The following is a 14,782-nucleotide window of genomic DNA, read 5'->3' as shown; positions in this document are numbered from 1 at the left end:
ATGAAAAATCTTTAAGGGCTGAAATCATTAGAAAATGGTTAGTACAACTATTTACTCGAAAATATAATCAAAAGTAAGTAATAAGGATCGAAATGTTACCTTAAAATTTAAACTTACCCTTTTCTTTAAAAAGACAACTGGAAATTATCTTAGCCTGACTTGCTTACCTGTCCCCAGCAGAGTCGCCAAGCTGTCGCAACCGTCTTTCGGATGGGTCCGGAATTGGGCTTCGACTTAGAAAAATAGATTAGGAGTCGCCACCGATCATTTACATTTTAAAAAATAGGTTGATCAAATACCTTATTTCTTACCTGATTTGCGTCTTACCAGAAATGTGTCGGGCTCGGGAGTTAGTTACGGTCAAGGAAGGGTTAGCACCCTTGAACTGCCTTTTCGGTACTACGTAATTTCCAGTTGTCATTAAGTAAGAAAATTGTAAGTTTAACTTAAAATGTAAAATAACGATCCAAAATTGCTTACATTAGATTGATTTGAAAATGTACCCTTAAAAAAATCGAGAAACACGTGTTAGATAACAAATGAAAATAAATAAAATAATGAAAAACAAATAAAAATAAAAAGAGTAAAAAGGATGAAGTAAAAATAAAGTAAACAGAATAACTACAAAGAAGATAAAAGAAATGAAGATATAAGACAAATAAAAACAAAGAAAACAAATAAAATAAGGAAGATAGCATATTAAGTAAACAAGTAGAATCAAAAGTAAAATAAAATTAAACAAATATAAAAGAAAAGTAAGAATAAAGAAAAATAAAAATTAAATGAAAACAAATGAAATAATAAAAAGGCATATAATAGTGATATATATATAAAAAAAATGTAAAAATAAAAATATGAACATATAAACAAAAGGTAATATATATATATATATATATATATATATATTATATATATGTTCCACTACATAAAAAATATGTATATACTAGTAAAATAATAATAATAATAATAATAATAATTATTAGTGAAAACTAAAATGATATATATATATATATATATATATATATAAAATAAATAAAAGAAAAATAGTTATATATATAATAAAAATAACATATTAAAATGAATAAAAATGAAAATGTGTGATCAAATTGAGAGATAATTAGCGTTAAAATCGAATTAATGGGACGAAATGAAGGAATTGAAGCCAAGGAGGATTAAAACTGGGATTAGCCCATTTTGGTTCGAAAACACGCGGATCTGGCCCCTGGGTCGGGTCGGCGCACGGACCCTGAATGGGTTATTGGGCTTCAGTATAATTGCCATATTTTTTTTACAATGCTCATTTCTCAAGTTTCATACAAAAAAAAAACCCTTCCCCTCATTCTTTTTCTCTCAAGTGTTCTTGAGATATCAAGAACACGGTCGTGGATCGGAATAATACCCAGAAATCGGCCACCGTGAGCCACCTCACCGCCGTCGTTGATTGGCGTCGGCCGTCAATCATCGGCGGCAAAATCCCGTCTTTTCAACACCGTTCGAAAGCCATTTTCACACACATTCCGAATATCAAAGTTGTTTCCTAAGAAAATAGGCCTCGAGGTCTAGATCTACAAAAATAGATCTCGAAAACGCCCCCATTCATCGGCCAAAAACGCTTATTTTTTTGTCTCTTTTCAAATCAAGGGTAACATGCAAAGAAAAAGACAATCGAAAGCGAGGTAAAAAAAATGTCTACCTTTTTTTCACTTCGAAAATACTCCGAATGGTCTTGCAAATGCTTCTGGTGTTTTTTGTGTGTGATTTTCGTGCCTAAGCGTAGTGATTTCGTGTGTAACACTTGTGCGTAAATCTCTGTGATAATGTCCTCCCTAACTTGTGGATGATTGCATGAATTTATAGCCTAGGAAAATCTATTTTTAGAGTCATAATATGACTGATCTACTGTTGTTGGTTGCGTTTGTTGTGGGTGTTCTTTGCGCCGGGTATTTCGGGGCTGTTGGAGACGAGAGTCGTGCAACCATCAAACTTGGAGAGGAAGGTGTGAGGCGTGGGACTCTCGGCCATGGGTGATGACACCGTGCAACGCTGATGAGGGTTGCTGAAGCAAGAGAAGTGGCGCACTAGGGTTTTCTGGAAACCCTGCTTTTGGAACGGGTCTTGGGTCATCGCTGTTTGGGTTTGGTTTTTTGGTTGTTGGGCCTTGTAATATTTGTATCTGGGTCGGTAAAAAGAAGAGAAGGAAGGATGTGTAAATAGCATATACAATATATATATAAGTAACATATAAATTATATACATATATATATAGTTATTTATGATGAGACGAAATATAGTGTCTACATATATAAATAAGTTGGTTTAAAATATTGTTTTCTCGTTTGACTTTTTTATTGTCCTTCTGGTTTTCAAAGCCCGTGTGGCGTCGCACACTTGGCTTTGGTGGATGAGTCTCCCAATAAGAATTTTTTTGTATATACAATGACTTGAACTCGATGCCTTAAACGATATCAAATCGTTTGATTTTTGATAACACATGCCATAGCCCATAGGTTTCTTTATAAGAACTATATATATAGAAGTTTGAAGTTTAATATAAATTTCCATAATTGTTACATACATATGTGTGTTAATTGGAGTCGAATAAAATCTTTTTAAGAATAATTTTTATGTTGCCACTTTTTTACTTTTATTTATTACAAGCAATTCTTACTTTCACGTGTTAACAACATATTTTATATTAAAAGTAATTTAATGGACACAAAAATAAATACATAAATAAATAATAGTGTTAGTCAATGAACAAGATATGCGCTCGCACTTCTATATATTCACACTACTCCTACAAGAACTTGCCAAAAATTCTGTATAAAAGTCCCCAAAAATTTGACAAAAAAATTAGCAACATTCAAAGAGTTGCAGATTTTTCTTTCGTACAAACCATGGAACCAGTAGTTATGGGCATGACCCTTCTGTTTCTTGCACCTTTCCTTCTCTTAGGCCTCATCTCTCGTCTCCGTAGAAGCACTTTTCCTCCGGGACCCAAAGGGTTGCCGATCATCGGCAACATGATGATGATGGACCAGTTAACTCACCGTGGACTCGCCAAACTCGCTGACAAATACGGCGGCATATTTCACCTTAAGATGGGGTTCTTACACATGGTCGCCATTTCCAATCCCGAAATGGCTCGTCAAGTTCTTCAGGTTCAAGATAATATATTCTCCAACAGGCCAGCCACCATCGCCATCAGTTATTTAACGTACGATAGGGCTGATATGGCTTTCGCTCATTACGGTCCTTTCTGGAGACAGATGCGAAAGCTTAGCGTGATGAAGCTTTTCAGTAGGAAAAGAGCCGAGTCATGGGAGTCCATTCGAGATGAAGTCGACTCACTTGTGAAAGCTGTTGCGTCCAATACTGGGAATGCTATAAATATGGGCGAGTTGATCTTTAGTCTTACCAAGAACATCATTTATCGGGCGGCTTTTGGTTCCATTTCGCAAGAAGGGCAAGAAGAGTTCATCGGGATCTTGCAAGAGTTTTCTAAGCTTTTTGGTGCTTTCAATATTGCCGATTTCATTCCTTGGCTCGGTTGGGCTGATCCTCAAGGACTCAACACCAGGCTCGAGAAAGCTCGTAGTGCGTTAGACAAGTTCATCGACACCATCATCGACGATCACATTGAAAAGAAGAATAAGAACAACAGCCGCTCCGATGACGGTGACACCGACATGGTTGATGATTTACTCACTTTCTACAGTGAAGAAACCAAAGTAAATGAATCGGAGGATCTACAAAATTCTATCAGATTAACCAGAGACAACATCAAAGCCATTATCATGGTACAATTCCTTTCTTCCCACGTAATGCATAGATTGTTTTGCATGTAATTATACAGACTTGGAATAAATTTTTTTCTTAATTTTCAGGATGTGATGTTCGGTGGAACCGAGACGGTGGCGTCGGCGATTGAGTGGGCCTTGGCGGAGCTAATGAGAAACCCGGAAGATATGAAAAGAGTCCAACAGGAGCTGACGGAGGTGGTGGGGTTTGACCGCCGTGTGGAAGAATCTGATATGGATAAACTAACCTACCTAAAGTGCACCCTCAAAGAAACACTCAGGCTCCACCCACCGATCCCGCTCTTGCTCCACGAGACCGCGGAGGACGCCGTGGTGGCAGGTTATCAAATCCCGGCCAAGTCGCGCGTGATGATAAACGCGTGGGCCATTGGCAGAGATAAGAATTCGTGGGAAGACCCAGATAGTTTCAAGCCATCAAGGTTCTTGAGGGAAGGCGTGCCGGACTTCAAAGGTAGCAACTTCGAGTTCATCCCGTTCGGTTCGGGTCGGAGGTCATGTCCGGGTATGCAACTCGGGTTGTATGCTCTTGATATGGCTGTGGCTCATTTGCTTCACTGTTTTACGTGGGAATTGCCTGATGGGATGAAGCCGAGTGAAGTCGACATGAGCGATATTTTTGGACTTACAGCACCTCGAGCTACTCGACTCTATGCAGTGCCAAAGAAACGCCTGGTCTGTCCACTCTTTTAATGCGAAACTGGAAATAAAAACAAATCCATTTGAGTCTTGAAATTGCAAATCCCGGAAGAATAAGGTGACAAAGGTGGCTTTTACAAGTGGGATTTCTGTTTTTCTTTTATTATCATTACTATTATAACTTCAACTATTGTTGTTATTATTAATAATATATTTCAACCAAACAAAAAAGGGTGAGAATTTGGTTTCTCTCTTTCGCTGTGGATAAGACTCCTTTCATTTGAATTGTGTTTAAAATTGTACTTTTTTTTTATTTGAAAGATCTAATTGAACATTGTTAGAGGCCATTTTATTCGGTTCAAAGCATTAAAAGAATGCAAATAACAATAATGTTCCTGTGCAAATGCAATGGACCGGATAATGCTTTATATTTATTTCTGTTCTTTTATCTTCTACGATAAAAAAAATTCACTTTCTTTTTACTGTTATTTATGTTTAAGACAAGTATTTTCACCATGTTTTTAATTTAATTTTTTTATAATCTCTCAAAAATAAGTAATTGATTAATATAAATCTTTAATACACTAACTATAGATAATTTTATGTATTATCATTGAATCAAAAAAAAATATTATATTATTAAAAGAAATTTAATTAAAACTAATTTTATAATATTGCATCATAATTTAATAATAATTTTTTAAACTATGTATAATCAGTGTATCAATATTAATATAATTTAATAATAATTCACCCCGCTGAATTAAGCTCCAAGTTGTGCCGGTTTTATTGATCGTTGTGCTTATGTTAGAAAAGGCTTTGTGCTTAGCTGAGATTTGTACGGGGTGTGTGTATGGATATGTCGGGTTGATTTGGTTGTGGTGTGATTTTAACATGGACTTGAGATAGGATTGTACCGACTTTGATAAGACGTACTCTTTTCCTTCTAATTAGATTTAGAGAAATTCGTTAACGAGGCTTTTTATCATTGTTTTGTTTTTCTTAAAAATAAATAAACGAGTCATAATTTTTCCATTATAAAAATATATTTTTTAGTATACAATATTTTAAGATATAACATTTTCATAGTATAATCACGTCAGTTAATTAAATAATGATTTGCAACGAGCTGTAAACGATTGAAGTTAATTAAATTTGACTGACTCGAAAGTTTTTGAGTTTAAAATTGTTAAACTCGACTCAAAATAATAAATTCAAATTCAACTCGAGTTTGAAAAAATTTGAACCCAAAATATTCTAAGATTTAGATAGATTGAAGCTCAAACTTAAGTTCAAACTTAAATTTTAAGTACATGAAAGTCTTATATTGTATTTTAAAAAACAACAACATATAAATGATAATATTATCGATAATTTAATTTTAAAAAATAATATATTATTTTTTGAGTTATGTATCAAGTAACTCATTTTGGTTTGTTAAGAATTCAAGTCAAGTTTGTAGATACATTTTTTTTCTCGGGTTATTATTAATATTTAATATTATTATTATTGCCGAAATGGTTTTCTGAAAGGGGAAAAAGGGGACTCGTTTCCAAATAATTTTTGTTGACCGATTAATGATAAAACATTGTTCGAGAAGTCACTATCAATCTTTGATTACGGTGTGATTGGGCACCCAAAAAATGTATTTTCCATTTTAATAAAATATATTTTAATTAAAATAACAAGCTTGCGGTATGCGTTACCAAAATTTGAGTTCGGGAGTCGGTTACGTGTGGGGAAGGATTAGTATCCTCACAACGCCCTAAATCAGTACTTAGTCGATTAATAAATTGTCTTTGCAATGAAATTTATGAGTTAAAGTCTAATTTAATTTAAGATCCCATACAAATAACATTCTTTGAATTTTCGGATGAAATACAATAATATTTAATTATTTATTATCGAAAACAATTGATCTCCCATACCTTAAAGCAATCGATTCTTACTCCAATCGAAATAAATAAATATTAAAATTATATTCTAAAGTTCATTATTAATTCAAAATGACAACACCCAAAATAATTTTAAGAGAGAAAATGATAATATCTAATTATTTCTAATCGATAATAAATGACATCTCATACCTTAAAGCAGTCATTTATTACTCCGATCGAAATGAAGAGATATCACTATTCCGTATTAAAATTCAATATCGATCTGAGTGAAAACGATAATATCTAATGATTTCCGATCGAGAATAAATGAACTCTCATACCTTAAAGTAATCATCTATTGCTCCAAGTGAAAGAGATATCATTATTCTCAATATCGATTCGAGTGTTATTATTTTGAAAACCCATCGGAAAACACATGCAAAAATAAAGCAAATTATCAAGCAAGTATAATTAATTAATTATTTTACCAATACTTAATGAGAATAATGATGTTCAATTATTTAAATATCTCGAGATGAGACCTTAGATTCGATCTAACAATCTTTTCTCGATGAATTTAATTAAAAGAACATGATATTTTTTCCAATCCTCGAATTTTAAAATGAATTCGATTTAATTCGTGTCACTACATGGGATATATTTTCGTTTTAAAATTATCGAAAACAACTTTCTTATATGTTAAGATAGTCACTTTACGACAATATTAAAATGAACGAATATTACCCTTAGTCAATTTATTTCGATTCGAGTCAAGAGATGCTTATGAGGGTATCATGCAAAATTAATTAAGGACTAAAATAAACTAACATGCAAGCAACATGAAAAAAATAAAATAAAATAAAAATAGGACTAAAACATAAACAATCAAACCAACATGTCAAAATTAAAATAAAATTACGTATAAAAGTAACTAAAATGAGCATGCTTAATGTTGGGTGCTAAAATTACAAATAATAAAAATAAATAAAACATGGTGACTAACATAAAATAAACTAAAATTGCATGGCCAAATTAAAATAAATAAAAAGATAAATTCTGGTTCAAAATATAAACATGCAGAAGCTACAGGGGCTATTTCCTAAATATTCTTTTTTTCCTAGCCTAAAATATACATTCGAATAAAAAAGGGAAAATCACTAAATCAATCCATAAGTATTTAAAAAAAATTAAAAAGTCACTACACATGACAAAAATGTAAAAACACATTAAACATACAGAGACTAAACAACAAGTAACCCTAAAATATATAATATTTATAAAAGTGGGTTAATTACAAAAACAATCCCTACAGGTGACTAACATGCAAAAAATACTAAAGTTAGGGGATTAAACAATAATTAAACCAAAAAATATAACATGCATAAAAAATAGGTAAATTATAAAAACGGTCCCTACAGATAACCATTTTGCAAAAACTCATATAACTTAGGGGGACCTAAGTGTAATTTCCCTAAAGTTTTCTATAAATACAATTTTTTTTAATTTTTTTTAATTTTTTTAATTTTTTAATTTTTTAATTTTTCTTAATTTTTAATTTTTTTATTTTTAAAGAGAGAAGCAGGAGAAAGTCGGCCCTTCACCGGCCGTTTGGCAGCCGTCATTTGTCGCGCCGCCGTCGTCGGTGGCAACCAAATTTTACCCTGAGATTTGCCTCAACCTCATCGTCTAGGATCTAGGCTTGGTTTTGCGAAAAATAGCCCCCAATGATGTGAAATAGAGCCAAGACCCTTCAACTTTTCCGAACTCCGATCGCCGCCGTCCGTCGTTGGATCGGGCCGATTCTGAAGTATATAGTTCCCCTCCTCCATATGCTTCTCCTCACCGTCCGGATTGGGAAACAGAGGCCCCAATCAACGGTGAGAGATCCATTTGAAAAGTATTTTCCTCATATCTACTTCTTTTTTACTTTGTTTTTTTTGCTATTGCATTTCGAAACCGAAACAATAAACCAAAAAATATATACTTTGAAGCTGATTTTTATTCCTTTTGAAAAACTAAGGGAATAAACCCTTTTAGAACAGAGTAGCTTAGGTTTTATAACCCCTGTTACAGTTTTTTTAAAACAAAATAATGATGATATTATTGGCGTGTAGATTTGCTTGTTGTAGGGGTTAGTGTGCTAGGGGGCTGGCGCGTGGTTGGTGGCAGCAGCGGTGGCTGGGGACTAGTAAAGATGAAGGTGGCTTGGGATTGGGTATCTGTGGTAGCAGTGGTGAATGGGGTTAGGGCTTGAAAACCCTATCTTGTTGAGCTCTCACACACACGAGTCTCTATTGGATTTTAGGTGTAACAGATTCTGGGCCGGATTGGGCCTGTTGTAATTGGGCTCCTAGTTTGCTTTGTAAAGCCTAAAAAGAATAATAATAAAGAAACGAGACAAAAATGGAATTCAACAGCTGCCCCTCTTTGCCCATTCTTGTGTCAACAAGAATAGGGCAAAGATAAAGAGACAATGAGTTTTCTTCTGGTTGACTCTGTGCTCTGAAATCTGATGAGGGATCTGCTTCACTGTTTCTTTAGGGTAGATCAGATCTAGAAATATTGACTTATTCCACTGTTCATCAGGGAAGATTGAATTGAGGTAGACTTATTACACTGTTACTCAGGGAATATTAAATATTGGAAGAGAGTGATATGTTTTGCTTCTTCTTGAGGGAAAATTGGATCTGGGGACGTTGATTCATTCCACTGTTCTTCAGGGAAGATTGAATCGAGACTGACTTGTTCCACTATTACTCAAGGAATATTAAATCTTAAAAAAAGAGATTTGTTCTGTTTCTTCTTGAGGGAAAATTAGATATGGGGACGTTGATTCATTTTACTATTCTTCATGGAAGATTTAATCGAGGTAGATTTTTACCACTTTTACTCAGGAAAGATCAAATCTTGAAAGAGAGAGATTTGTTCCGCTTCTTCTTGAGGGAAAATCATATCTGGGGACATTGATTTATTCCACTGTTCTTCAGGAAAGATTGAATCAAGTTCGACTTGTTCCACTGTTACCCAGGGAATATCAAATCTTGAAAGAGAGGGATATGTTCCTCTTCTTATTGAGGGAAAATCAAATCTGGGGACGTTGATTCATTCCACTATTATTCAGGGAAGATTGAATCAAGTTTGACTTGTTCCACTATTACTTAGGGAATATCAAATCTTGAGAGAGGGATGTGTTTTGCTTTTTCTTGAGGGAAAATCAAATTTGGGGACATTGTTTCATTCCACTATTCTTCAGGGAAGATTGGATCAAGTTCGATTCACTTTTCTTGTCTTTAACAATATCAAATATGAAAATTAAACATTAACCTTGTTAGTATGTGTTTGAGAATTAGAAAACATCATATCTGAAAGACTTGGGAGGATAATCTTTGGAAAGTGATTTCTCTTGTGGGAATTTGTCTTGCCGCAACCAAACATGGAAATCTGAATTGGTTACTTTTTTTAAAAAATCATTTTTCAGGAGAGACTTAAATGAGAAACTTTGGAAATTGTTTTCTCATTTTTTCGGAAAATCATGCAAAAACATCCTACCCGAAGGACTTATGAATGACCCGAAGGACTTATGAATGACCCGAAGGACTTATCATCTTGCTCAAAAGGCTTATAGATGACCTGAAGGATTTAAACATCATGCTCAAAAGACTTACTGATGGCCCGAAGAACTTACCAAATTTGGGAATAGTTTACTAGGTAAGAAACTTTTCTTACTTTTCAAAAAATTCAATTTTCAAATTTAAATGAGAAACTTTTCTCATTTTTCGAAAAACATGTGAAAAAATCTTGTTCAAAGGTCTTATGGATGGCCCGAAGGTCATCTTGCTCGAAAGACTTACATGTGACCCGAAGAATTGAAGCATCATGCTCGAAAGACTTACTGATGGCCCGAAGGGCTTACCAATTTTGGAAATAGTTTACTAGGTAAGAAACTTTTCTTACTTTTTTAAAAATTTCAATTTTTAGATTTAAATGAGAAACTTTTCTCATTTTTTGAAAAGCATTTGAAAATATCATGCCCGAAGGTCTATGGATGGCCCAAAGGATTTATCATCTTGTTCGAAAGACTTATAGATGACCCGAAAGATTTAAGCATCATGCTCGATAGACTTACCAAGTAAGAAAATTTTGCAAATCAAGATTAGTTTTTCAAAAAAGTCTATCATGTCCATAAACCTCAGAAAACCAAACTTAGTTTCTTTGAAAACCCATTTAAAATACCTTGTCAAATCATTTAAAAAAACCTTGTCAGGAAACCTCTGAAAATGAGACTTAGATTCTAAAAAACGCAATAGCTGGGTAACATGCCCCACTTCAAAAATGATCATTGTCATGTGCATTGGGTTCCTCAATTCTTGAGTTTCTGTTACTCTTAGTGCAATTACCTCTATTTGAGGCTTGAATTTTGATTTTTCTTTTCTCTTATTTTCTTAAAAAATCTGTAAGAAATATGTATAAATGCATGACAAGATGAATGCACTTAAATATCTTTAAATGCAATGCATGACTTTCTTGTATGTAAAAATGTTGATCAATCTTCTTCTCGCATCAAAGTGGAGACCCCAATCTTCCTTTACTTGGTCATTTTTGCATAGAACATGTCTCAATATCGATGTAGCAACTTGTCAGATCAGGTTTGCAATCTTCTGAGGACCAGCCTGATCCTCCATTGGTCTTTGTTTTCTGCATTCATTTTGGAGGAAATGTCTTCTCTCTTTAATTCTTGTTGCGGTCCTTAATATGATCTTGATGTCTCTTTCTATCTTTGGCTCAAATACGCTCTCAGATTTGTTTTTCCAGAACTCTACATTTAATTGATGCTTGACTGATTTCCTTTTTAAGGTAAGCCATGCTTAAATTCATGGTCTGCTCCTGACACTCCAAGTCATGAGACTCATTCTTAATGTATTCTCGGTCTAAATTTTGTTATCTCAACTTGAGTTGGGTTTTGGTCATGCCCTAAGGTGGGTATTTTCATGGCTCGTCCCTATTTTGGTTCCAAAATTCATCATTGACTGGTCGCACTCTTGCTTTTTTGCCATGCACTGGGATATGTGCCCCTTTAAAATAGAGCGGTCATCTACTTCTCGACGAGTCACCGTCACTGTCACAGGGAAGTTCTACAGTTTCTATCCTTCAGTTCTTCTAGTCTATCAGACTATTTGCTTTCAATATTGTTGAATGCTTCATTATTCTGGCATCGCCTATTCTTTTTCTCCAATAGAGGCAGAATGAGCCTCACTTTCTTCAAGGACCGTTTGCATTTGAGATTGTCCTGTTTGAAAATGTTTTTCTCATTTCTTTTATTTTAGAAATCAAATAATGAAAGAATTTTGTAAAATATTACTCCTTAATTCAGGCTCACAATTGAAGCAAATCATGAACATGAGTTCACATAATATTAAATGAATCAAAAGCTATTTTAATATTTTCAAAGTTATAGCTCTTTGAAAAGTGTCAAAATTGATTGGTTGGCTTCATTTTTCCCAAGGTTTTATTCATCGAAGATGTCCTTTTTTTCTGGGTCCTTGTGAACATTATAACATGACCCTCTTTCTTGGCTTGGTATTTTAACTAGATGCAAACAAAATGATGCAACCAGTATATTCAATTACTAGACTTTCTAGTACATTTTTATTTCGGTTCTCTGAAGTCTTCCATTTGTTCAAGCTTCGCAGACTTCCTTAGCAGAGGTAGTGTAGAGACATCAGTCTAAATATAAAATTCCTGAGTGCTAGTGTGAGGTCAACTATAATAGGTGTTTCTCAACTCCCTTAGTCCATTTTAATGAAAGTCGTTATTAGATAAATTTGATTTAATTTGCCATTGTTTGGCTAGCTGAATTTAGCTTTATTGCGTGTGTATATATATATCTATATATAACCTCCTTCATTGGGCTAGCTGAAGTGTTTATTCTCATCACAAAGTCTTTGACTTGATAATCACACTGGACCAAACACCAAACTGTTGAGTATCCAAGCAATGTCATGGTTTGAATACAATCTATTCATAAAGCCAGGGCTTTTGAGTTTCCTACATAACCAATTGCTTTAGTGGAATAGCTTAGCTTTATTGTATAATCTATAATAATAATTTATTAACCTTTTGAGTATTCAAATTTAGAATTTCTTAAGCTCATCGAGAAGAACCTGTTATAGTCTATGTGTCCTTGATGGTCAGAAAATCCCATATTTAGAGTTTAATTCCCAAAAAACTTACCTATGCTAAGTTCATCTTATCCACCATTCCATTTGTGATGATTAGGATAATCACTGAACATCCTCAACAGAAGTGTAGTCTAGTCATTTTTACAATGTCATACACAAGAAATGCCCCATGTTGTCCATTGTTCATTTATTTATGAGAGGAGAATGTTTTATTGGTCCTTGCAAGAGAAGAGTATTGTGTTCTAGTGTATCTTCTATAGTAAGGTCAAGGGTTCTTGTTTTATCGGGGTTCAATCTTGTCACTTTGTCAAAGATTTATAACTCTAATCATTTAAAGAGTTTTTAATTCAGTTGATATTCGAAGAACTGCAATATTGCAAATTTGATTCAATGCTCACTATCTTTAAACCAACATAAGTTCATTTAAATATCCTTACAAAAGAAGATAATAAATGACAAAAAACATGTTCAAACAAGATGCTGCAAATGGAATAAAGCCTCACGATGGATGAAATGATTTCTTACTAATTAGGATGCCTTATTACTCACCAGATACGTGGGTGCTTGATTGGATCTTCAGGGTTGTTATAATCTAATATCTCACTTGTTCATTAAAAAAACAATGCCCCTAAATGATCAGATTTCGTAACTCACTCTTTTTCACCCTATAATTCTTAGTGGCATGCCCTAAACTTCATATCTAGCTCTCAAATCTTCTCTAGGTACGAACAGGGTGGTCTCAATTTAGCTTCAATATTTTTGTCACAAGATTATCTGCGAGTTACTATCAGGATCCGTGATTAATGCACGTTAAGATGCAACGTATATTTTGCAATGTATGACGTATATATGTGAATGTAAATATTAAGAAATGCCTATACGAATGCAAAAATATAAAAATGGGAATGCAAAATGTGCGATGCAAATGTATGTATGCAAGAGGTGTCATTTCAGAGTAACCATCTTAAAACAACTTTCATTGAACACAAGGGTTTCAGTATGTCAAACAAACTTTACATATAAAGAATAACTTTAACTCCTAACTTTTCTATTTCTCTCAGAGGCCAAGTTAACTTCCACTCATATTCAGGTGTTGAGTTGTTAATCTGCTTCAATTATCTTGCAAAGCCATCTACATCAATAAACTTGTGAGCCACATTGCTTGGTTGGATTATACATTCTTTCATAACGTCATTTTTTCCCTCAATCTTATGTGTCAATTCTCAGAGCTGTAGACATTGTTGTTCGTTTTTCCTTGCAAAAAATGTCTTTGTGGTCACGAAGTTCTCGTGTAATATCTCCATAATCATCTATTAGTCTCATTAATATCTTGTTCTTGTCTCTAGTGGTTTCTAGTTCGACATCATTCTCACGCTTGTGGCGCTGATATGAAGCTTCTATGTTGGCTATGGACATATTCAACATTTGAGTTTCAGCTTGACATCTTTCCAAATCATTACCAACTGTATTGCGCCTATTTTCTACAATACGTAAATCATTTATTGGCTCGCCCTTCATGCATCTTGTAATTCTTTCTCCAGTATTCAATGTCGTTTTTCAGTTTAGTGACCCTTGTGTTCCACTGTTCTGAGTTATTTCCCATACCAGTATTTTTAAGAGCTTGATTGATTCTTTGAAAACCATCACGCATGGCTTCCATCTCTCTATTTAGTTTATCATTTTTACTCCTCAAATGATGAACTTGAGTTTCATACTTTAGCAAATCTTCTTCCTCCTGGATGCCTCCACTAATATCCTTACCTTTGAACACTTTTGGCTCCAACATAACAGGACAATCGGTTACCAAACTAGCTTGACCTTTCATCTCAAACTCCAAGATTCCATGATCCAAAAGATGTTGGACTCGATGCTTGAAGGCAGTGTAATTCTCAATGGGATGTCCTTGAGCTCCGACATAATATTCACAACGAACATCAACGTCATACCAATTTGGATATGGAGGTTGCCAAGGTTTCACTTAATGCGGGGCCACCTCTTGAGCTTATAAAAGCTTATCATACAACTCATTATATGATATAGGGATAATATCAAAACTAGAGCCTCCTCTCGGCTTGGATTGAACTGGAGTCGTCAAGTTGATTTCTCCTGATATTGGGAGTATACTCTCAAATGCCAATGAGTTCTAACTGTATGGCTTCTTTTCATCTTTCTGAACTTCTATAGTTGTCACCATTTCTTTGGGGTCTCCAGACAACTTTTTGATATGAATGGTGAATACACATGATTTCTCAGATTGGTTAGGATCAAC

The 14,782-nt window shown here is 34.1% G+C and overlaps 1 protein-coding gene across 1 annotated transcript; it reads left to right on the top strand.

Annotated features, from left to right (window-relative positions):
- Positions 1-2,753: 2,753 nt before the first annotated feature.
- Positions 2,754-4,785, top strand: LOC120196498 (cytochrome P450 84A1-like). The gene is made up of 2 exons (XM_039198301.1): positions 2,754-3,800; positions 3,888-4,785. The coding sequence occupies exons 1-2, from the start codon at positions 2,754-2,756 to the stop codon at positions 4,509-4,511; spliced, it is 1,671 nt and encodes a 556-aa protein (XP_039054232.1). The 3' UTR covers positions 4,512-4,785.
- The last annotated feature ends 9,997 nt before the right edge of the window (positions 4,786-14,782 follow it).

The sequence above is a fragment of the Hibiscus syriacus genome, unplaced genomic scaffold (genome assembly GCF_006381635.1).
Source record: "Hibiscus syriacus cultivar Baekdansim isolate YM2019G1 unplaced genomic scaffold, ASM638163v2 tig00117034_pilon, whole genome shotgun sequence".
Taxonomy (NCBI): Eukaryota; Viridiplantae; Streptophyta; class Magnoliopsida; order Malvales; family Malvaceae; genus Hibiscus; species Hibiscus syriacus.
Note: the sequence above shows the minus strand (reverse complement) of the source record. Positions and strands in the feature narration are given on the sequence as shown.